The sequence below is a fragment of the Triturus cristatus genome, chromosome 9 (assembly GCF_964204655.1).
Source record: "Triturus cristatus chromosome 9, aTriCri1.1, whole genome shotgun sequence".
In the NCBI taxonomy this organism is placed as follows: Eukaryota; Metazoa; Chordata; class Amphibia; order Caudata; family Salamandridae; genus Triturus; species Triturus cristatus.
This window is the reverse complement of record NC_140592.1, coordinates 310,382,589-310,405,978: the sequence shown is the minus strand read 5'-3', so window position 1 is coordinate 310,405,978 and position 23,390 is coordinate 310,382,589. Positions and strand designations below refer to the sequence as shown.

Below are 23,390 nucleotides of genomic sequence, written 5' to 3'. Positions count from 1 at the left end.
GGGAGATTGTTTATGTGCAGGAAGGGACACCTTCCTGCACATCATCAATGACAATGTTCTGTTTCTATGTGTGCTGCATAACGCAGCGCACATGGAGACAGCAAAAACGAGGAGAAATAAAGCATTTCTCATCGTTTCACCTGTCTAAGACCAGGTTTTCCCTGGTCTTAATTTTGGCGCTGCCTCCTATTTACGCCACCCTTGTAAATAGGGGGCAGTGTCAAAATCAATGGGTGTTGCAGTGGAACACCCAACGCAACACCCATTGCCCTTATCTTTCATGCTAAGTACAGCATAAAAGGGTGCCTTATTTACAAGGCAGCGTTAAGCTATGTTAAGTGGCTTAACGCTGCCTTGTAAATAAGGCCAAGGCCCCTATCGCCACCACAACGTCACTAAAAGTGATGTTGTGGTGGCGATAGGGGCTTGTAAATATGCCCCATAGTCTGCAGTGAATGCCATGTGATGTCTTAATGAAGAGCCTGCAATCTATAGCATGTTCAAAACTGGACCGTATGGTATGCAATGTCACTGTCCCTTTGACTTTAGTGCTAATAGAATGAGAATAGCTAACGGGCAACTGGGTGCCAGGTGCTGCCTGGGCTATGACCAGGTGTGTGTTTCTGTCCCCTCCTTTACGTTTGCGGTTTATTTCTCAAAACCGTCAGGGATAATTTAAGATAGGTCTCTGACAGTCATAAGCTGTCAGCTATGTTGTATGGGAGATTACTGCACTGGCCTCCGTCTGTGAGGATAATGCAAAATGGTGCTCAACAGCCTGTGCGTGGTGCAGTCAGCTGAGACCGTGTGACACCTAGTCAGCTGAGATGCCTCCTTGTGTAACTTGTTCATGTTGAACCCTCACATATCCTTCCTGTTTATCCGGGTCCCACGTGGACAGAGAGATCATTTCTGGTGCTTTTTAGCCGTTTTAAGATCTTCTTTCAGTTTCTTGTTGCTCAAATGGGTGTAATTGTCTGATATTTATATGTTTCCATCGTCTTCATTGCTTGATTTTGCTGATGAGAAAGTGTCACTCATAGTCGTAGAAATGTCACTCATAATTACACAGAAATTCTGAAAATGTCACACTTAGCAATCTGAAACCGTGGCAGCTATGGAGGAAAAGAGAAAAAGCAATGCCATCTTAGGCGCACTTTGGGTGGACCTCCTTTGGTGAGCTAAGCACGGGGCCCGAGCTGCTGCCCTCACTGCCCTTGCCAAGCGCTGGCCAATTCAGGGCCTGAAAAGTTGACGATCCTCTGCAACAAAGGGGCAACCGGGGCCTGCATTATGCACCTATACCCTACACATCTAAAAAGTGCTAATTAAAGGCAGCATACGCGTATAGACAGAGGGAGCGTATATTGATTAATGTCTTTTTCGAATTTTGATTTTTAAATTTTTATATAGGAAAAATGCATTCACAAAATTTGGTCAGCAGTTGGCAGTATTGTAATTGTTTTGCTGGGATTGGCACACTGCGTCAATTCTATTTGTTGTTTTTGTGTGATTTATTAGGTCGAGCCTGGGCAGCGCATGCGCTGCTCTGCGAGGCATGTTGTATTAGAGTATGCACTTGAAGCTCTGCCCACTCTCCGTCCATATTTTTCCTTGGGTTGTGTCTTTGTCCTTTGTAAATGCTGGCTTCTGATTCAGTAATAGGCTTGGTTGTCCTTAGTACTACCTTGTCTTCATTTATAACCTCCCATGAGGACTGGCCCTTTTACTTCTGTTGTTAAACTGTCTGTGTTATTTAGTCTGTAAGCACAACTTTCTTCAGTGAGTTTTGTCCTACTGCAGGCACAAGGTGCTTTGCAACAACATTAAGCGCACCAGTGTGCTTTCACTTTCCAAGCAGCCGAGACAATGGATTCCGCTTCTTTGCAATGCCATAGGTCTCGCATTTAGGAGGGTTTGAGTTATTACCATTGTAAATGACAATAGCTTAAACGCTCACAAATACGAGACCTATTGCTTTACAAATATTTTTTGGGGGGTTGTTTCCAAGCGCCCCATGCCGCGTGCACTTAATTGAGGCCACACCCCTCTCTTTAGACGCGGCTTGTCAATAGAAAGGGACAAGGCCTCTATTAAGTGCAAGCGCGACATGGGGTGCTTGGACACAAACAATATTTGCAATTCAATAGGTCTCGCATTTGCGAAAATTTAAGCTATTGACATTTACAGTGTAAATAGCTCAAAGTCTCGTAAATGCAAGACCTATTGCATTGCAAATGCGTGTTTACATTACAAAAGGTCTCTTTTCCAGTTGTAATTTTCTATGTGGGGATGTTTTTAAAATGTGTTTTGCGATTGGGATCTGCTTGCTTTTAGATTTTTTTTAAATGACACAATTCTACTCTTTGTTTCATGGAAGTACTGCCTCAATTTTTTTTTTTTTTTTTTTTTTTTTTTTTAAACCGTTTATTACAAGACTCAAAAATATACAAATATGGGCCTACAACCTTCCGGCCGGCCGCTAGCAATGAAAGGAGCATACGATATACATTTATAAAACACATGGTGCTGCGGCCGAGCATGCACAGGGGGTAACATCGTTGCGAGCCACACTGTCCAGACCCCACTATACGGTTCCATTTTAAACTTAAAGAACAACAAATACAAACAAACCCACAAGGCAATCCTCAATCGGAAATAGCAACACGTGCTCCCCTAGAGGGGGGATCCTAGCCATCCATAGGAATCTCAAGAGGGGGGAGAGATCAGAACTAGGGCTGGGTACACCTAATGCCCAGGTACCGGGGGGATGAGTTGGCTAAGGGGACGGGGCCGGCGACGGATCGGGCAATAACGGTGGAGCACAGATTCCCCCGCGGTAGGCGTTCCAGGGGCCCCACACTTTCACCCATGTCGCAGGCTTACCTCTCGCCACATACACCACCTTTTCCCGAAACATGCACCAATCCATATGTTCCTTCCAGGCCGAGACAGTCGGGGGCCTCTGGGATCCCCACAGCTGGGCAATATCACGCTTGGCAACCATATACCCCAGAGTCGCCCACCACGTCTGCGGCACCGAGTAATCGGTAGGCTCCCACACATTCAACAGGCATCTCCTCGCTTCGGGCAACAGCGCCACATGCGTGACCACTCGCAGCACCTCATGCACACCACTCCAGAACCCCTCCACCTCCGGGCACTCCCACAAGATATGCAGAAAAGTCCCCAGCGCACCACACCCACGCTTACACAAACCGTCCTCAGCGTAGCCCATACGCAGGAGCTTTGGCCCCGTCATGTAGACCCTGTGGAGTATCTTGAGCTGGACGAAACGAAGGCGAGCCGGTATGGCCACCTCTTTCGGGCAGGCCACCGCGGAGATCCAGTCCTCGTCGTCCAGCTCCAGCCCATCGGCTACCCAAGCCTCACGAAGGGCAGTCAACAAGTCTGAGCGGTCGTTGATCAGTTTTTTGTAGATCAGTGAGATCGTGCTGTCAGGGACGTGTCCATCCAGCACTCTATCCTCCAGGGGGGAACACTCCGGGATGGAGGCAACGTCCGGAAAGACGGAGCCCAGCGCATGCCGGACCTGCAAATACCGAAAGTACTCGCTGCCCTGCAACTGAAATTCCGTCTGCAGCATCTCAAACGTTTTAAATCCTCCCCTCGTCCAGAGATCCCCCACTTTGCTAATGCCTATTAAGTCCCACTTCTCAAAGCCCTTCGAGGTCCACAAGGAGCCCAACCGCTCAGACGCATATAGTGGTGACGCCCGGGTCAAACGGTCCTTCCACCCCATAGCTGCATTGGCCGCGTGCCACACTCGCACCATGACACGCGTGGGGCCCGTTAGGCGAGCGTCGGGCGCGCTAGAATAGAGCGCTCGATTATGGTCACCACCTGGAAGTAGCATCCTATCCATTTCAAACGCCGGGTTTAAGGCTGGCCCATATAGGCCCTGATTAATCGCAGCTAGCTGGGAGGCCCAATAATACCGTTTAATATCCCGGAGGGCTATCCCCCCATCATACCATGGGAGCGTCAGCTTAGCCAGGGCAATACGTGGCCTCCCGTCCCAGAACAGGCGGCGCTGCAAACTCTCCACTTCGTGGAAGTAGCGCGCTGGGACGAGGTCCATAGTGTTCTGCAACGCGTACAGGAAACGCGGCAGCGACATCATTTTAAACAATGCCACCCGGCCAAGCGGCGAAAGCGGCAAACGCCGCCAGCGCGCGACATCCTCTTTCAGACGCTGGAGGGGGGGAAGCAAGTTACGATCATACCGAGCCTCCGGGTCCAGAGCAATGAAGACACCCAGGTACCTAAATCCCTGCGGGGCGACCTGGATCGGACAGCCCCGCGGGAGGATAGGAGCCTCCCCGGAGAGAACATACACACACGATTTAGCCCAGTTGATGACCAGACCGGAGTTACGACCGAATGAATGCAAAACATCAACCAGTACTATGAGTGATTTACGTGGGGAAGCTAGGTACAAGAGGATGTCATCAGCGTATAGGGATACGCGGTCCTCATACCCAGGGGTCCAGCGGAGACCACGGATGGAAGGCTCCCACCGCAGCCACTCCGCCAGGGGCCCCAAGGCAAGTGCAAAGAGGAGCGGCGATAAGGGGCAGCCCTGCCGTGTGCCCCGGCCCAGCTCGAACGGAGCTGACACTCTTCCGTTCACCACCACCTGCGCCAATGGGCCCGAATACAGCAATTTGACCCAACTGATGAACCCTGGGCCGAATCCAAACTTCGCAAGCATCGCCCAGATATATGGCCACTCAAGCGTGTCAAACGCCATGGTGGCGTCTAAGGACGCCAAAATGGCCGGCTCCCGTATGAACGGGGCACGTGCGAGCACACCGTGCAAACGCCGCAGATTAAGGGCTGTGTTGCGATGGGGAATAAAGCCAGATTGGTCCTGATGAACCAAATCGCCCACCACACCGACCAGCCGATTGGCCAGTACCTTGGCGAGAATCTTGGGCTCCGCATTCAGTAGCGAAATGGGCCGATAGGATGTAACCCGGTCCCGAGGTCTCCCCTCCTTGTGGATGACCACGATTGTAGCCAGACGCTGGTCCAGCGGGAGGGAGCCCACCGAGTGTGCCGCCAGGAACATAGCCCGGAGGTGGGGTGCCAGCGTATCCGGTCGCAACTTGTACAACTCGATAGGGAGACCATTCGGACCCATGGCCTTGCCGGAAGCGACCGAGCGTATGGCGAGGGCGATCTCGTCGGAGGTGGGAGCGGCGTCCAACGACACCCTGTCATCCCCGGAAAGGGACGGCAGCGCGATATCACTGAGCAGGGCACGGGAATCCTCTTCCGAGCAGGGAGACACCGGGGAATACACCCCACGGAAATAATCCGCGAAGCAGGAGACAATTTCTTCTGGCTCAGTTACACACACACCATCCGTTTTCTCAATCAGCGGGACCACACGATTCGCTCTCTCTTTTTTGTCCAACCATGCTATAAGTTTACCAGCCTTATCACCCACATCATACAGTCGCCCCTGTTGCTCTCCACTGAGGCCCCTGGCCGCCTCCGTGACGAGGGCCCTATAGGCCGCTTGCTTGAGTTGGAGGACATGTAATGCGGCATCCGTCACCCCACCTTCTAAATTACCCTCCAACTCGGCTATTTCAGCCTCCATCCGGGTCACCTCCTCCCGCTCGCGCCTCCGGGCGTGGGAAATAAGGGATAGGGCCTCCCCTCGGAGTACTGTTTTGAAGGCCTCCCATAGCGGTACAGCCGAAGGCACGGACCCCACATTCTCATCAAAATATCGCTGAAGGGATTTAATCAATTCAGCGCGAATGGTGGGGTCGCGCAGGTACCAAGGATTGATTGGGACCACCCTACCCCCACCCCTCGGAAAGACATCAAAGTGCAGTAGGAGCGGGGAGTGGTCCGAAATACCCCGTGGCAAATGGCGCACCTCTCCCACCCTCCCAACATAGGCCGCCGGGACAAGGACATAGTCTAGTCGTGAGAGACTACCATGGGCTCCCGAGTGGAAAGTGTACTGCAGCTGCGTGGGGTGTTTTAAACGCCAGCAGTCCACCAATCCAAATGTATCCAAGAGGCCGGGTAGCCACGCCTGTGCCCGGGGGAGGTCCCTAGGGGGGTGACGATCCACAGACCCAGATACCACCGCATTAAAATCCCCCCCCACAACTAAAAGCCCCCCCGGAAGGCCAAGGAGAAGGCGCCCAAGGTCCGCAAAGGTGGTCGACTGCAGCCCCGGTGGGATGTATACTGACACAAAGACAACCACTTTGCCCTCCAGTCTTCCCACCAAGACCGTGTAACGTCCCCTGTCATCGTGGAGCACCTCATCAAGCTCCAACGGGAGCGAGTTCTTCACCATGATGCCCACACCCCTTGAGCCGGACGTGAAGCCCGAGTGAGCCACTAGGCGATAGCCACGCCGATTCATGGCGCAGAAGGAGTTGCCAATAAGGTGTGTCTCCTGCAGAAAGACTACATCGGGCGAGATTCGCTTCAAAAACTGCAGGACCACACCCCGTTTGATCCTGTCCCCCAGTCCATTCACATTCCAAGACAACAAAGTTAGTTCCCTACCCCCCATCATATACAGAAGCCATCATTCGTCCCCCGGAGAGCACTTTAGAACTAACACAAAAATACGTTTGCCTTGTGATAAAAACGAACAACACCCCATCCCTACCCACCCACCCCAACAGAACTCCCCCCTCCCTGCACCCCTGCATGAGCCCAAACAGCCCCCCCAACGTGCAGTGTGCCTGTCGCCCCATATATAGTTAGACTAACTAAACCCCCTAGAGGAGGAGGGAGAACCCCCAATAGACCCAACACAACCTCCATAGGAGGGGAACTTACAAAAACTGACGCAGAATCAAAAGTGGCAACATTTTCGTCCAGAGTGAGGCCCAATATTAGACCCTCAGTCCCGATCCAGCGTGCCGTCTCCGATCACGATCCCCGGGCAGAGTATCCAGCCAGTCCCCGGCCGCTTCGGGACGATCAAAGAAGTGAGTGCGACCATCCACCTCCACACGCAGCTTGGCCGGGAAAAGCATGGCGTATTTGAGGTTTAGGTCCCGAAGACGGCGTTTGACGCCTAGGAAGCTCAGTCTCTGCTTCTGGACCGCTGGGGTGAAATCAGGATACAAATTAACCTCCATATTGTCAAGCTTGACCGGTCCATGCAGTCTGGAGGTTTGCAGGATAGCGTCTCTATCCCGAAAATTGAAAATCCGGGCGATGAGAGGTCTCGGAGGGGCTCTGACCTTCGGCCTTCCCCCGGGAACCCTGTGGGCCCTCTCCACAGCGAAGAATTTGCTCAGCCCCCGTGGCTGGAGATGGGTAGCAATCAGGTCCTCCACAAAGAGATCCGCCGCCACCTCCTCGCGTCCCTCGGGCACCCCAATAATGCGGACGTTGTTCCTCCGTGCCCGACTCTCGGAGTCCTCCAGGCGTCGATCCATAAGCGCACTCGCCTGACTAAGCCGGCGCACCTCTGTTTGCAAGGCCGCCACATCTGTCGTTAGGCCCGATGCGGTGTGGGCCAAAGAATCTACTCGGTCGTTGGTTTTGGAAAGATCGGCCCTCACCAGGCCAACATCCACAAGGACCGAGTCAATCTTCTGCGCCAGTGTATCAAACCGCTGGCCCACCGAGGCCTTCATCTCGGCAATGGCGCCCATGACATCTCGCAGAGTCAGATCTGCGGGCAGGTCTGGGGCATCAGGAGGGCTCTCAGGGGACTTGCGCGGTCCATCGGGAGATCCCTTCTGGAGGGTATAGCGGTCCATACTGTTGGCCTGATGGACGGCGCCACGCCGGGTCGATTTGGTCTTTGCCCGGTCTCCATCTTTTTTCGTGGCCATGGCCACCAGTCTCCCAGTCGCACCAGCCACGTCGTGTAGGGCAGGAAAGCAGGGCCACGAGCTCCGGGGGGGCCCCCTCAGAGCAGCGGGGTGGATCACAGCCGGCAGGCAGGCAGGGTCTCCCAGCAAGGCCACACCACACCAACACCAAGGGCTCCGCGACCCAACCTCGCAGAAACGACAAGGTGGTGTGAAAGCGAAAGCGAAAGTGCGGGGTACGCGAGTCGCCAGGCCCTGCCTGCCGCTGTTGTTCACTTTGTCACTGGATCACCCCACAGCGCAAATCCGGGGTCCGGCGAGGGGAAGGCCGCAAACCTCAATCTGTGCTCACTCCGGTTTCCGAGGTCCGATTCGGAAGCGGGAAACGGGTGCCACCTCAGCTCGGGTTCACCAACATAGTCCCCTCATCCAGGACAGGATAATTTCAGGATAATCGTAGGAGGTTGCGGAGGTCCTCGGGAGCCTCGCACCTACGCGGCCATCTTGGTTGCGCGCTAGGCTCCTCCACTGCCTCAATTTTAGATTATACATTTATTGTTTTATTGTCTTTGTTAATGGTATTTCCATGCCAAGTAAAACTACTTTCATCAACTTAAACTGACCGATCAAAATAGGTTGCGTACCCTGACTGCAAACTACAGAAAGAATGTTGGAGATCTGATAAGGTTGAAGCTACTAAAACAAACCCACATGCCTAAAAATACGTTTTCTTGTGCTGAAACAATAATAGTAATTATTAAGATGTTGTTTAAATGTAAATGCAAATGGCAGTGCTGTTAGACTACATGTAACAAATATATCATAAATTATGTATGCTTACAAGATATTCTCTCTTGTTATTCAAAAGCCTATAGAAAAATATTTAAAAACAAGAGAAAAAAACAGTAAAACTTCTCCTAGTATTGGTGCTAATGTATGCAGGAATTTAGAAAAAAACCCTGGTAGAAGTATTAGGTTAGCTGTATTGCTATAGTTACTTATGCTGCTGAGTCAACTGACCAATTTCACCAGTATAAAACCTAATTTCTTAGTGGTCCCTCAAAGTTTAACTCTTAACGATAACTTGTGTACCCCGCCATGCACAGTGTGGTCATCAATGATGTCATTTCAGATGTTGCAGTGAAGTTATCACTGAGGCCATTTAAAATGTCATGAGTGATGTAATATGTGAGGTAATTACCAGTGCATGGCAAGGGGGCGAATTATAGTTCCTTTAGGGCAAGAGCTATAGTTACTTGAGATAGCTATAAATAGTGAATGTCTGAGATTTTGCTAGCTTAAAATGTCGGGTCTGGTGGCTCAGTGGACTAATGCATCCACTGCAGGGGCTTGTGTTCAACCTCATGGTCACAGGTTCAAATTCTGGCAGGTCCACTCAGCCTTTCATCCATCTGAGGTTGATAAAGTGAGTACAATTGAGTTGGGTAACAATAAACATCTGTTATTCAGCAACAAAATGCCCCGTTCGGGATGAACGTGCGCTTTACAAATACACATGTCATGTTTTAACTGACATTTTCACCTAACTGTAACGCCCATTTAACCTTTGTTTTTTTTCAGAGAATTTCTAAGGTTTGTTTCAAGGTAAAGTAAGACATTATTACAATTCCTAACTAGAATTTCACCTTAATCATTTGGGTTTTTTTCCCCAGTAAATTTCAATTTTATTTTCACGCAAAGTAAGATGCGCATCGCCGTGCATGGTGTGAGGTTGGACGGTGTGCCTGGTGCCCACCCCCCACAGCGCACAGCACAATGCCATGCACAGCATGGCATTGGGCTTCCAACCACCAACTATGACATGTACCAATATAAAGGGTGTCATTTAAAGTCATTTTTGTGTGTCCCGGTCCCGCCCAGGATACCCAAACTTTATATTAACATTGGCTTCTCGGGAGGGAGCCCTAAGGCCCATGCTGGCTTTACAGCCAGCTGAAATCCTGGGTGCCACAGGAAGCAGGCTTCAGTCCTTTGCTCCCACCAGGGTGGGAGCAGCTTCTTTTTGTGCTACCCCCAGGCAGAAGCAAAGTTGTGTTCCATGGCCGTGAGAGTGCAATTTGTATTCCCTGCCCACACTCTCCTGGGCAGGGAACAGCAGTATCCCGGGGAATTGGATCCTCAGGACACTGCTTTGTTTGGGCCCTGGGCGATGGAGTCCCCTGGCTGGCCTTTTTGTGGGAAACCCCCTTCCCATAAAAAAACTGTCCCTAGGGGCAGGGGTCCTCGTGACCTCTCTGAAGTTTGGAGAGTTCTGTATGTCGTCCCTCCCCTAAAAAACTAACTGTGCCACCCCCCTGGACCACAGCCCACCCAAGAGGCTTAAATCTAAAAAGGGATCCAGGGTACCACTAAAAAAATAAAAAATAAAAAATATTTTCTTGCACCCCACATGTGTATTTATTCATTTTTTAGCACAGGAGACTGAGTACCTGAGTTCTAAAATGGCTGCCACCACATCTTTGTTGATGTAGTGACAGACAATTAGAACCTTATCGTTAGACCTGTCGGCTCCACGGATCTTCTGCAACATGATATGTAAATACCTCCATTTCTCAAAAACTTAAGACTGGATTTGCACCAAATCACGCTGTAGCTGTGTTGAATTTTCCTGATTAAATTGCTTGCCGGCTGAACCACCTACTAGGTTGTGGTGGCCCCCACGAGCCGAAGACTCTGGAGGCCCCACCAGGGCGAAATACAGTGGTGTAGCCACTGGGACCCTGAAACTGACTGGGCCACCCCCTGATGGCCACAATAGCAGACTACCCCCTTCGCACCTGGGAGGGGCCGGAATCAGTTGGCAGGCCGCACCAGCTGTGGGACACCACAGTGAGAGACATTGCTTTCCCCTTCCTTGTTGGCGGTGGGTGGGGCCAAATGCATGAGATAAAGGTGAGAGCAGATGCAAGTAGAGCCAGGAGTGAGAGGTCAGCTGGACCAATGAGGCAAAAGCTGCTACTGGTGGCAGCTCCCCCCCCCAAAGTTTTTTGCAGTAGACTGTAAAGCTTACAATAGGGGCCTGTGTCAGGGGGTGCTGGATGAAGCCCCTCGGTCTGCCATCAGGACTGCAATACCCCTGCTGACACCTGTCTAGACAGCATCATTGCAAAACCTCTAAGGAGGCCTGCCGGTTCCCGAATGCTATAGCTTCTGGCCGTTGTAAAGGAGGACCCCAGCACTGACATGGGGCCACACCAATGCAAGAAAGACACTATGTTGAAAGATATGCTCACCAAACCCTCTGCCAAGAAACTCAACCAGCCTCGGGACACCTCACCTGCCCTGCTGGCATCCTGTAAGGCAACAGATGTAGACCACCTCGGAGGGTGAGGCCCTGCTCATGCGCTCCTACATGGAGACCCTCTTTGGCACACTCTGGAGCAATATCGCCACCTTACAAGAAGAAGAGAATGCAGATATCAAAGAAATCAAAAAAGATGTGGTGGATATCAGCCACTGGGTGGCCACCCTGGAGCAAGCCTGCGATGCAAGGGAGGAAGAACTTCACAATTACCAATGCGAATTGCTAGAGCTGCAGGATCACAACGAGGAATTACAGTTTAACCTCAAAGACCTTGAAAATAGATCCCATCACTCACACATTAGAATTAAGGGAGTTCCCCCCTCCAAGCTGACTCTAGGAAATTAGGGATTTACATGATCCGTCTCTTTTATCAAATTCTGCTGGAACTCAGTGAGAAATGTATTGTCCTTAACCACACGGATACAGTGGGTTGACCCTCAAAAGCACTGGCCGCGCCCCACAGGACATCTTAACAAGTGTACACCACTACCGTAAAAAAAGCCATCATGCCAGCAGTGTGGGATCAGAGCTCGATCGTCTTCGAAGCGACAAAAGTATGGCAGTGTCAGGACTTTTCCCCTATCACACGGCAATGCCGCTGCTCGCTTAAGCCTTCCATGAGAAGGAGAAAGGAGTCAGATACACGTGGGGCCATTGTTTTTGCCCAATCTTCATTTGTTACAAAGAGACACACATGAGCCGCACTATGGAAGAAGAACAGTTGATCCTGGGTCTGGAGGCTGTGTGGGAGGAGGGTGTGCAGCCCCCAGTGCCTCAGGACTCATTGGCCCACCCAGGCACCAGTGGGAGAACCCACCACCCATCTCAAAAGAAAACAGGTAAATGCACAGCAGCCGAGACCCACAGAGAGCGATCAGCCCTTCTCCAGCAGCTCCAACACAAGGGACCTTGTTCAGACCAAGAATCCACAGAGCGACTCTGGGTGCAGATTTCACACCTCATGGGTGGTTGGGATGCTTGTGGCACCTGCAGTGCTGACCCCCCGCTGGGTTGGAGGCCCGGGGATTAATCACATCTGCCAACAAACTCCACTTTACAGATGTATAGAGATGATGGTGCTTCCTTCACTCACTCCATGTCCATCAGTAATTGCTCGCCAACTACATTATCTTCTATCACACAGTTCTTCTGGCTGTCATGGTGGGAGCGGACGAGTGCCCTTGTTTCTCTGATAACACTCCTTAGCCTTCTTTGACCACCTGGTTGCTTGACAGATTGCACTGCCCTGAGGTGGACTGTCCTGACTGTCCTGACTGTCTGTTTGGCTTTGCTGACTGCTCGCTTCCCCTCCAACCCAACAGCAAAAACACCTCTATCTATGAACACCTGGTCAGATTCCTGAGTTTCAATGTTTGCTGTCCCAACGCTCAGGCAAAGAGACTAGCACAACTCACTATGCTTAGAGACTCCAAATGTGACATTTCTCTTCTACAGGAGACTCACTCAAAGGAGACTGGAAGCATCGATCAGCAATACTTATTTTCCGGATGGGGGGAAAAGGCAGGAGTGGCAAACCTACTCGCCTTGCACTTCTAGGGCCAAGTTCTTCAGACCAAGCAGAATTACCAGACAGTCTTCTTTCATTGAGACTCTTGATGTACATGCATACGTTTACTGTAGCCACCATCTATGCCCCCAATGATCACCAAGAGGAATTTATCCTCAATGCCCTAGAGCATACGCTGACTAACCTGACATAGTAATAGGAGGTGACTTCAACATCATCCATGATACACTTCTAGGCAAATCAGCACACAGAGCAGGACAAACAGGTACCTACATTTCTGCAGGCCTTCAATGGCTGCAGGAGGTGGGCTTCTTGGATGTGTGGTGAGCTCAAAATCCAAAAAAGAAGGGTTTTACCTTTTTCTCTGCATCCCATCAAAGCTATGCCGGATAGACTACTTTTTGACGTCCTTCCGCTTAGCGCTGACTGCTGCCCAGGTAGAAATAGTGGCCGCTGCACTGTCTGACTACTCTCCTTTCTCAATCACTGTGAGCATTCCTAGCACACTCATGTCTCATAGGACTTGGCATCTTCACCCCAATCTATTAGTGCACAATTCGAACCTAAAAGCAGTCAAAGAAGTCCTCCAAATTTTCCTCTGTACTACTGGAGCACCAGGCACCTCTATGTCCCTTCTCTGGGACACCCTAAAATCTGTCATTGGAGGCACCTTCATAGCCATTTCCGCAAGACTCAACAAGGACAGGAATGACAAATACACCACCCTGGAAAAACAGGTGAAAGACTTTAAGGAGGTCCACAAACAATCGGGCACCCATAAACTGAAGAGGCAAATAACACTGGCTAGAAAACAGTTCAAGGCTTTGTATATGGCCAAAGCGGAATACGCGCTCCTCTAAACCAAACAGAAGTATTACGCAGAGAGGATTAAAGCTGGGCAACTACTCGCTCACCGGTTGATGGCCCAAACACACAGGCAGAGAATAGCTGCAATTCGGGAACCACAGGGGCAAAACTCACACAATGACATAATATTAGCGCAGGAATTTGAACGCTTCTATGCTGACTTGTACTCAACAGAAGCTCTATGGGCACCACAAATTACCTTTCCCAGACGACTACTGTGCATATCCCGGCGGGAGACACCCTCCAACTGGAAATGATCTACAAGAGGACGAAGTCCTCGCGGCTATACTAAGAGTCCAGCCGGGCAAGGCACCAGGGCAAGACAGATTCAACTCTTGCTTCTAAAAGCTATTTGTCACCCAACTGGCACCTATCATTAACCTCCTCCTTTAGTGAAACAGGCACATTCAGCAACAAAATGAGGGAGGAAACCATCACAGTGATTCCGAAACCCGGAAAAGATCCCACTCTAAGTTCATCGTATAGGCCCATCTCTTTTCTAACTGTCGATGCCAAGATCTTTACCTGCAGTATAGCAAGTCATCTTGGCCCCTACATGCAGGGGGTTGGTCGACCCGGACCGAGCTTGCTTCATACCTAAAGGTGCTGTAGTGATAATACAAAACGACTCCTAACTTTTATAGATAAAGTAAGATGCTCATGGATCCCTGCACTCTTACTGCCCATAGATTCGGGGAAAGCATTTGATAGCATGTACACTGGCCCTTTCTCCAACGGGTGCTGGACAGGGAAGGGCAGTACCAGATTCTGGAAGTGAATATGGTGCAGTTATGCCAAGCCCATGGCTAAGGTGCGAGTTAACGTGCTGACCTTGCAGCCAATCGACACAAAAGGAGGCATGAAACAGGGATACCCCCTGTCCCCACTCTTATCTGTCCTCTACATGGAAACCTTAGCTGAAAGGATATGCATGAACCCCCAGATCAAGGGCATCATCATGGACCGTCAGAAGCATCAAATTGCACTTCATGTGGATGATTTTATGGTTGCCCTTACCCAGCCACAAACCTCATTACCACCGCTCCCGCAGGAACTTGAAGCCTTTGAAAGAGTGTCTGTCTTCAAAGTCAACATATGAAAGTCACAGGCCCTCAACCTTACTATTCTCCAAAGTGATAAGGCCCAGCTCGAGCGCCTCTTCCCTTTCCCATGGGCCACTCAAAAGGTTCGTGATTGGGCCTCGAAATACATTAATCAATTGAGAAAACAGCAGTACATAACTGCAATGAGTTGCTAGCGTCCGCTCGGTCTGATATACAAACTGGAGGGGTGGCAGCATCTCCTGGTTGGGTAGGATGGCTGTGATCAAAATGACCCTCCTTCCAAAGACCCTCTACATAATGCAGACCTTCCAACTTCTATGGCACTGCCCCAAACTAAAATCGTAATGGAACGACGTGATGAAAGACATTAATGAGATGTTTGAGACAGACATGTCCAAATTCTCTAGTTCATACTATTAGAGCTACCTAAAGCCTTGACTTACTCATTGCGCTCTGCAACAGGGAAAGCAATTTCCTTATCGCTCTGTGTGGCCAAGCAAGTCAATTAGTCAAAGAGGGTCACAGACACAACACCAACCCATGTAGACTGGCTACACAAACTCTGACAGCTACTTGACGCAGAAAAATTAACAGCATCCATAGAGCAGAAGCTACCCCAATTTGACATGGGGTCCATGCATACAGTTCCTCACACGAAACTTCTGGGAGCTGTCTTGCCCGGCCTACTTACGAGTGTTTTGACTCACAGCACCGAAAGCAGCTCTGATAAGTCTTGTGAGAACTAACCCCTGATGACTACATCCTCTCAGAGACCACCTCAGGAACATTACATGCTCAATCCTGTGTCAATAACTTGGCCCCTCTTCAAAGTCGTGCCGCTAATAGAGGAAGACCTACCGCACCATGGTTTACGGCTGACCTTAGGAAAATCAAAAGCCATTGTAAACATCTTGAAAGGTCATGGCGACAGGGTTATGACTCCTGTGCAAAGCAAACCTATAAAAATGCATTAAAAACCTATCACTGCAAAATTCGCTCAGCTAAAACTTTTTTTCTGAACCATACAATTGAGCTTGCTGGTAACAAATGTGCAGAACTTTTCAAAGTAGTGAAAGATTTTACCTCTCCAAATGTCATAAAAAATCCTTTTTCCCCTACCAAGGCTTGGACTGATGCCATTGCTGTATTTTTCTTTAATAAAATTTCTGCTATACAAGCTTCTTTCGACTCAATAAGCTTTAATCATGTCTTAGAGCTGGATTGGCTGCTTGAACAACCTCCCTCTACTCCGAACCATCTTACACATTTTCCCGCCATCCCAATGGAGAAATCTTTACATCTTCTCCGCGCCCTGAAATCTGGCTCCCCGACCGATCCCTGTCCTGCAAAAATCCTGGCATCAATTGCTGAGATAATAAATCCGGCTGTCAATAAAATATTAAATCTCTCGCTGTCTACGGGGACTGTTCCGGAGCAATGGAAGTTGGGTAAAATTCTCCCTCTGTTGAAAAAATCCTCCGCTGACCCCCTGATAGCGAGTAATTATAGACCTATTTCACTGCTCCCTGCCTTATCCAAAACTTTAGAGAAGTATGTCAATAACATCCTCGGAGATTTTTTAGAATCCAATAACATCTTACATTCTAGCCAGTCTGGCTTTCGTGCTAACTTTAGCACTGAAACTGCTCTCCTTGAGGTCTCTGAACTAATCAAAGTTACTTTGGATGGGGGCGGTCGAGCAGTGCTGGTCCTTCTTGACTTATCGGCAGCGTTCGATACCGTACCCCATGACTTTCTCCCAGATCGTCTTTGGAGGTACGGCATCGGGCACCTTGCCTTGCAGTGGTTTCGGTCTTATCTCACAAATAGACAGCAAACTGTTTGGTCCCCTCCCTTTGAGGCCCACATTGAAGCTATGAATGTTGGAGTCCCTCAGGGCTCCATTTTGAGCCCTACACTTTTTAATGTGTTTGTGGCACCTCTGGCAACGTTGGCTGAATCATTCGGTGCCAGCATCGTCTCGTATGCAGACGATACGCAATTGCTATTTACGTGTGCCAGAGATGAAGTCCTGGATGGTAACAATATTAAGCTTTGCCTTTCACTGCGCGTACTTGCACGCGCACAGGACCCGCTCCACCCCTCCTTGAGACCCCCATTGATTGGACTGTGTGCCGCCTCAAAGAATTCAATTCCCGGCACCGAAAACCCCCCCGTTCTATCCTAAATTGATGTGGTTGGCTACAGCCTTGATTTCAAGCCATCGATCTTCCTCGAGGCACTCACTGAAGTGGTGCCACCACCGGTGAAACACGCTTAAATTGTCGACACCGTCAATGATTAACCTTCCCATATGCTAAAGTTCATATGCTCACATTTGTCCTGAAGATGAACTCAAATAACTGAGTTCGAAACGTCGTCGACCTTACGCAACTTGAACCTTTTATACTGATCTAACAAAAAATGGTTCACTACTGTTGCCAATGCGATGTTCTTTTTTAAAAGTTCACCCTCACCTGCACGTCACGCTTGTTGTCACTAAATATGTGAGCACTTGAATTCATTTTATGTATAATAAATAAGTGTCATATATTGACTTCTCTTGTCCCCTTTTCTCTATATTAAGTATCACTCTCCCGTATGAGTCTTTGTACCTATACTAAATCATTTGCCCTCTTAGGGGCTCCTCTCTGTCCTGGACCTTCATAGGCCATTCAGAACCATTGTTTCCTTCTACATTTCAGCAGTTTTCAGTTGGCTTAATACTAATCACCTGAAATGCAATTCAGATAAATCTGAAATGATCTTTTTTGGCGGACCACCGGATGAAAATTGGCGTGACTGGTGGCCATCTAACATGCTCCCGCCTACAAATCTGGCTACCATGGTAAAGAATCTGGGGGTTAAACTAGACAGTAAACTCTCTATGAGCACCCAGGTACAATCTGTGGTAGGCACATGTTTTGCTTTGCTCAGGATGTTACGGAATTTTCTCCCTCTGCTCTCTCAACCCCACAGAAGGATAGTCGTGCAGGCTCTGATCCTGTCTCGACTTGATTATGTCAATGTCCTTTATCTGGGTATACCGGAATTTCTTCTTAACCATCTCCAAGTGGCTCAAAATGCTGCTGCACGAGCGATTTTTCTTGCTGACCGACGCACACACACTTCCCCTCTTCTGAGAACACTACATTGGCTGCCTATTCGCAAAATAATTTTCTTTAAGGCTTTGGTCCTTGCCTTTAAGGCCTCTCATAATATCGGCGCACCCTACTTAAGAGCCCATTGTCTACACTACGTGCCTACACGTTCGCTACGGTCTTCTTCTGCTCACCTGCTTCATACGCCCAGGTTTCATCTTTCACGACAGGGCGGCCGCTCTTTTCAGGTTCTGGTATCGTCATTATGGAATAAACTCCCTGTTGATCTGCGCCAGGAAAAGGACCTTTTGTGTTTTCGCCGTAAACTAAAGACAATGCTGTTTTAATATCATCTAGGGCTTTCTTTTCAGCTGTTTTGGCTTGTGTTACGGGTCCTGTGGTCAGCGCCGGGACACTCCTGGGAGTAGCCGTGCGCTCAACAAATACCTAGTAACATTAACATTAACATTAACAATGCAGCAGGAAACCGTCAACCAGTACCACCCCTCTAGACTTCGCCCTCAAGCTTACCCTCTTTCATTCACCACCCCCCACAGGATTGTTAGACCTGAAAACCCCTTTGACTCCTCCCTACCCCCCTTTTTTGCCCCCTGCCCCCATGTTTCACCTCACTGGCCAGTGAATGTATGTGAGAGTTCATGTTTTGTAACCTTTGCAACTAAATAAAACAGATGCAAACCTAAAACGAAAGATAGGAACAAAAGTCATGATAACAGGGTTAACATTTCAAAAACTGTAGGGCCTTTAGTGTTATGCTTGGCCATCATCAGGCTTAGCCAAAAATTAAAAGTGCAATATTTAAGGCAGCTGTCAGGTGATGCCCAAAAACAGCTCAGCATATCGGCTTTTTGTTCAATTACCCATATGAAGAAGCAAATGCATGAGACGCTACTGCACCACAGCTGCCTTCCAAATCAACGATGGCCCATCCGTCTCCATCATTTTCAAGTTCCCAGTGAGAAAATTCTTCTGCAAAAAGTCAAGAGAAGGAAAATACTAGATTATAGAAGCTAAAATGACTACCTTGAATAAAATATTTCGGGTTGTGATACCTTTTTATTGGATTACCTTCTTCAGATAACAGTGGTGCAAAAGTGATGATATATTATGGTTTTAGAGCAAGAAAAAACAAAATTGAATATGAAAAGCTGAACAGCAAATGCTTGTCAAAAAAAATCTCTGTCACTAATCATAAATTTGCATCCAAGAGTTTTTTTACCTGAGTCTCACACGAGTATCACACTCACTACTGAGAATATGACTATGTTGAATAAATTAAGTATAAGAAAGTGTACACTAGCCTTAAATTATGTGATGGTACGCATATAGCGCACTTTCACCCATGAGATTATCCTGGTGCTTAGCAGGTGTGAGGGCGGGTTACTCAAAGAGCCACATGTTCAAGTTCTTGGAGAATTCAAAAAGAGAGGAGGAGGGGGCTCTGATATGTGGTGGGAGGTCATTCCATGCTTTAGGCAGGATGTATGAAAAGGCTCGGCCTCCGGCTTTATTTCTCTGAATGTGTGGGGTATGTGCGAGAGGGAGTACGTCTGAGCTGAGGTCTGGCAGGTCATTGAAGGGAGAAGTGACTGTTTAAGTAGTTCGGTCCTATGATGGGTAGAGCTTTGAATATGTGTGTGAGGAGTTGAACTGGGTGCACTTGTGTATATGGAGCCACTGGAGCTCTTGCAGATGTGGTGTGATGTGAGGCCGGGGAAGAAAGTTGAGGGTGAGTCTGTCCGCATGTTTTTTATACGGTCTGTAGTCTTCTGGTAAACTGCTTGGTGATTCCAGCATACAGGGCGTTCCTATAGTCCAGTTTGATGAAGGTGCGGGTAACGGTTTTTCTGGTAATGCTTGGGAGCCATTTGAAGACCTTTTTCAGCAGCTTCAGGGTGTGGAAGGCATTGACTTGTGAGGAAATGTCCAGTTTATCGTGAGTGATGATATCTAGGTAGCGAGTCGATAGGCGACCATGTGGAGTTCCAGGGTGACGTGTTAGTTGCAAAGATCACTACTTCTGTCCTGTCGGTGTAAAGCTTGAGACAGTGCACTTTCCAGGCAGTGACGTTGGTCAAGCAGGCGTTGAACCTGTCCCTCGTCTTGTGTTTTTTTTCTGAAAGTGACACTATGAGTTTCGTGTTGTCGGCGTGTGAGAAGATGTTGATGTCAATGTTTGGATGGAGTTGGCTAGTGTTATCAACCACAATGTACCCCAATATAGGCCTAGGTAGCAATACGACCTTTTACCTACATTTGTCCTACCTTTCTCTGCATAACCGTTCTGGCACTGACTTTTTACCTAGTTATGTCTAAATAAATGTTGATCTGCTTTCTCCAAAACTGGACTCACTTAAAATACATGAGGATTACCAGTATCATATATTAATCCCCTGCCCAGGACGTACACAGCAGGATTACCATCTTCTGTATACTAACTCTGTACAAAAGCTACCGCTAACGTCATCCTTGGACGAAAGGTCCACTATACATAATGGCAAGCCATTACATATCTAGGTAGAACCCCTGAGTGTATTTTGTGGGTATAAAAGATCCACATCTTCGCTGGGGAACCGGAGGAGAAGCTTTCGCGCTGACACTAGACGCTGAGGCCCTGGCCTGCAGAAGCTCCAGCACGCAATGGTCTTACATCCCTTGCAGCGTGTCAAACTTGAGACCAAGACAGGGTCCTTCATTCTCTCCCATCAGGTAATGGGGATGTCTCTTTCCTAGGGGATTCTTGGCTTTACACCCACATACATGCTAGTTACACTTAGGTACACTTGGGCTTGGCATCATAGGAGTACGCTTGATTACTGTCATGTATCGATATGCCTGCATATATACTGTTTTAGCACCATGATAGAATTCTACCTTTTATTTACTCTGCTGGTGCTTGTAATATTATATATCTGTTTCTGTCTAATGATTGTCACAGAAAATATGTTTTATACTGACACTGCTTCAATAAATTCTTATTGAAAAACGTCCCCATTGTTTGTTCTGTATATCTCTCTGAGACTAAGTGCGCACGATTGACTGAGTGAAAAGTACTGCACTATTTCCAGGATCCCTGAAGGATTAAGGGTTGTCATGTTTGATAGTTGCAAGAGACTATTTTCTCCTTGGTAAAGTTAGGGGGCTTATAGTGGCACTATGAGCTAGCTGATCTGAAGGCAAATATATCCTTTGGGGGTGTCTGGAAACAGTCTGGACACCAATCCCTTAGTTTATGTTGTCTAAATGTGCAGATCCTATGTATTATTAGGAACTACACAACACTAGCAGTACAATATATAATCTAACCCGACACCTCACATTTCCCAGCATTTAAATGTAACCCTATATACTGCACTAAGGGCCTCATTACAAAAGGGTTAATATTTGGTGTGGGCATACTGGCATCCAGAATCTCCAATTCCGAACCATATCCATGCATTAAATAATAGGAAATGTGCTATCTTCTGGGGAATGGAGAATAATACTTTACCCCAGGAGTATCTGGTCCAAAACTGTGTGTTTTGTTCCAACCATGAAAGACAATGGGCCAGATCACAGAATCATTCACCATCTGCTTAGAACAGGTTTTAAATGGATCTAGAGGCTTTGTTTTAGGTATGGTCTAAGGACTGGTGGGATGACCAGGAGTTAAGGAGAGAGATGAGGGCGGCTCTTCTGCTCCCCCCATGCAGTAGGGCAAGCACAGGTTGGGCACAACAGCCACGGATTGTCCCACCTGGTCCTTATAGAGTCCAAGTCTGGTGTCCAGGATTACTGACTGGTATTTGTGGTCCCAGTAATATCAAGCTCAGAGGCGCCAGAAAAGTTTTCATTGTGGGAAGCTATATGCAATTTCTAGTATACTCTTCTGGACAAGTCATAATGAGGCAAATTCATAATGAGTAGAGTTGGGAGAAATCCTTGTTTTTCAATCCATGGTAAGTGGATGCGAAACACTGAGGAGATTCCACCCATTTTCACTTGTTTTACATCTGCCTGCCCCCAATTTACTAAAAGGGAGCCCAAGAATTCTTCATTCGGCAAAATAAGGAATGCATGGAAAGGGGACGACTTGTGCTGCCCACAAGTGTCAGGGGGCAGTCAATGTAGTAGTTAATAATAACTGCATCAAACTAATTTCACTGCCTGGCTCCTTCCAGTGCATGAAATCAAATTCCCCAGCAGTAGAGCCAGTAAGTTTCACCTGCTTGCTAGAGCACTAGGAGGACCCTGCAGGCAGGAGCTGCACACAGGGTTTCCTGTTGTAGAAGTTGCTTTAAGAGCACTGTCAGGGATCTGGGCTCCAGTTTTACCTAAATGCTATTATCATTAAGGTAAGTATAACATCTGGCACCTCATAGAGCTCCTTAAAGCAACTGTGTTGGGCTTTCACTTTCACCAATGGAGCAACTCTAATTCCGCAGATGAAAAATGAACAAGTTACTTACCTTCGGTAATGCTTTTCCTGGTGGATACAGTATCTGCCTGTGGATTCCTCACCTTGTGAATATCATCTGCGCCAGCAACATTCGGAAACTTTTGTAGCAGTCCACGCCGATGAGGTCGAAGACGACGTCACAGAGACACGGCTCCGCTCGCGACTCCGCTGACGTCACCGGCTCCATAAGAAGACCTCGTCGGTGTGATGACGTCAGTTCTGCCCTTTTTTCCGTGCCTTCAAGGCACACGGACGGACTGACAGCAATATACACACAGTATACACAGTACATAATACATAAAGCAACACACACAGTGTGGAGACTAAGCAAAAAGGCAAAAGAAATAACACAATGCCTTTGACAGTAACAAAACACATTTTGAAACACCATTAACAGAATTACAGGTATAGAAGGATGGACAACGGGAAGGCGGGTGGGTCAGTGAGGAATCCACAGGCAGATACTGTATCCACCAGAAAAAGCGTTACCGAAGGTAAGTAACTTGTTCTTCTGATGGATACATCTGCCAGTGGATTCCTCACCTTGTGAATAGAGTCCCACAGCAGTCCCCACTCCCGGAGGAGGGTGTCCACCATTCTATACCAGAAAATCCTGAAGGACGGAACAAGCAAAGTGTCCGTCCCTCCTCACCTCGGTGTCCAAGCAATAATGCTTTGCGAAAGTGTGGAGCGAGGCCCAAGTTGCCGCCCTACAAATGTCCTCCACAGGAACAACCCTAGACAAAGCAGAAGTGGAAGACTTCGCTCTAGTGGAATGAGCCCTTAAACCCTCTGGAGGTTCCTTACCAGCCAAAGAGTAGCATATCTTGATGCACAAGACAATCCACCTGGAAAGGGTGCGCTTGTGCACCGCTCGACCTTTCCTGCAGCCAACAAAGCCCACGAAGAGCTGGTCATCAACTCTGAAGTCCTTTGTCCTGTCAAGGTAGAAGCTCACTGCCCTCTTAGGGTCCAAGCGATGAAGTCTCTCCTCCTCCTTGGAAGGGTGAGGGGGAGGATAGAAGGTAGGAAGGGTAATGGACTGCTCCAGGTGGAAGGGAGTTACCACCTTAGGCAAAAATGCAGCCCTGGTCCTGAGTACCATTCTTTCAGAATGAATGGTCAAGAATGAGGGTTTTGAACTTAGAGCTTGAAGCTCACTTACCCTCCTTGCCGAGGTGATTGCAATAAGAAAAAACGTCTTAAAGGACAGC

At 48.5% G+C, this 23,390-nt stretch overlaps 1 protein-coding gene across 1 annotated transcript in view; it reads right to left on the bottom strand.

Moving 5' to 3' along the window:
• Positions 1-23,390, bottom strand: part of LOC146797809 (F-box only protein 2-like) — a 111,195-nt gene that overhangs the window by 75,765 nt on the left and 12,040 nt on the right. Inside the window, exon 3 of the mRNA XM_085624993.1 lies at positions 18,599-18,707. Within this exon, the coding sequence (XP_085481119.1) occupies positions 18,599-18,707 (109 nt within the window). The remainder of the gene's footprint in view (positions 1-18,598; positions 18,708-23,390) is intronic.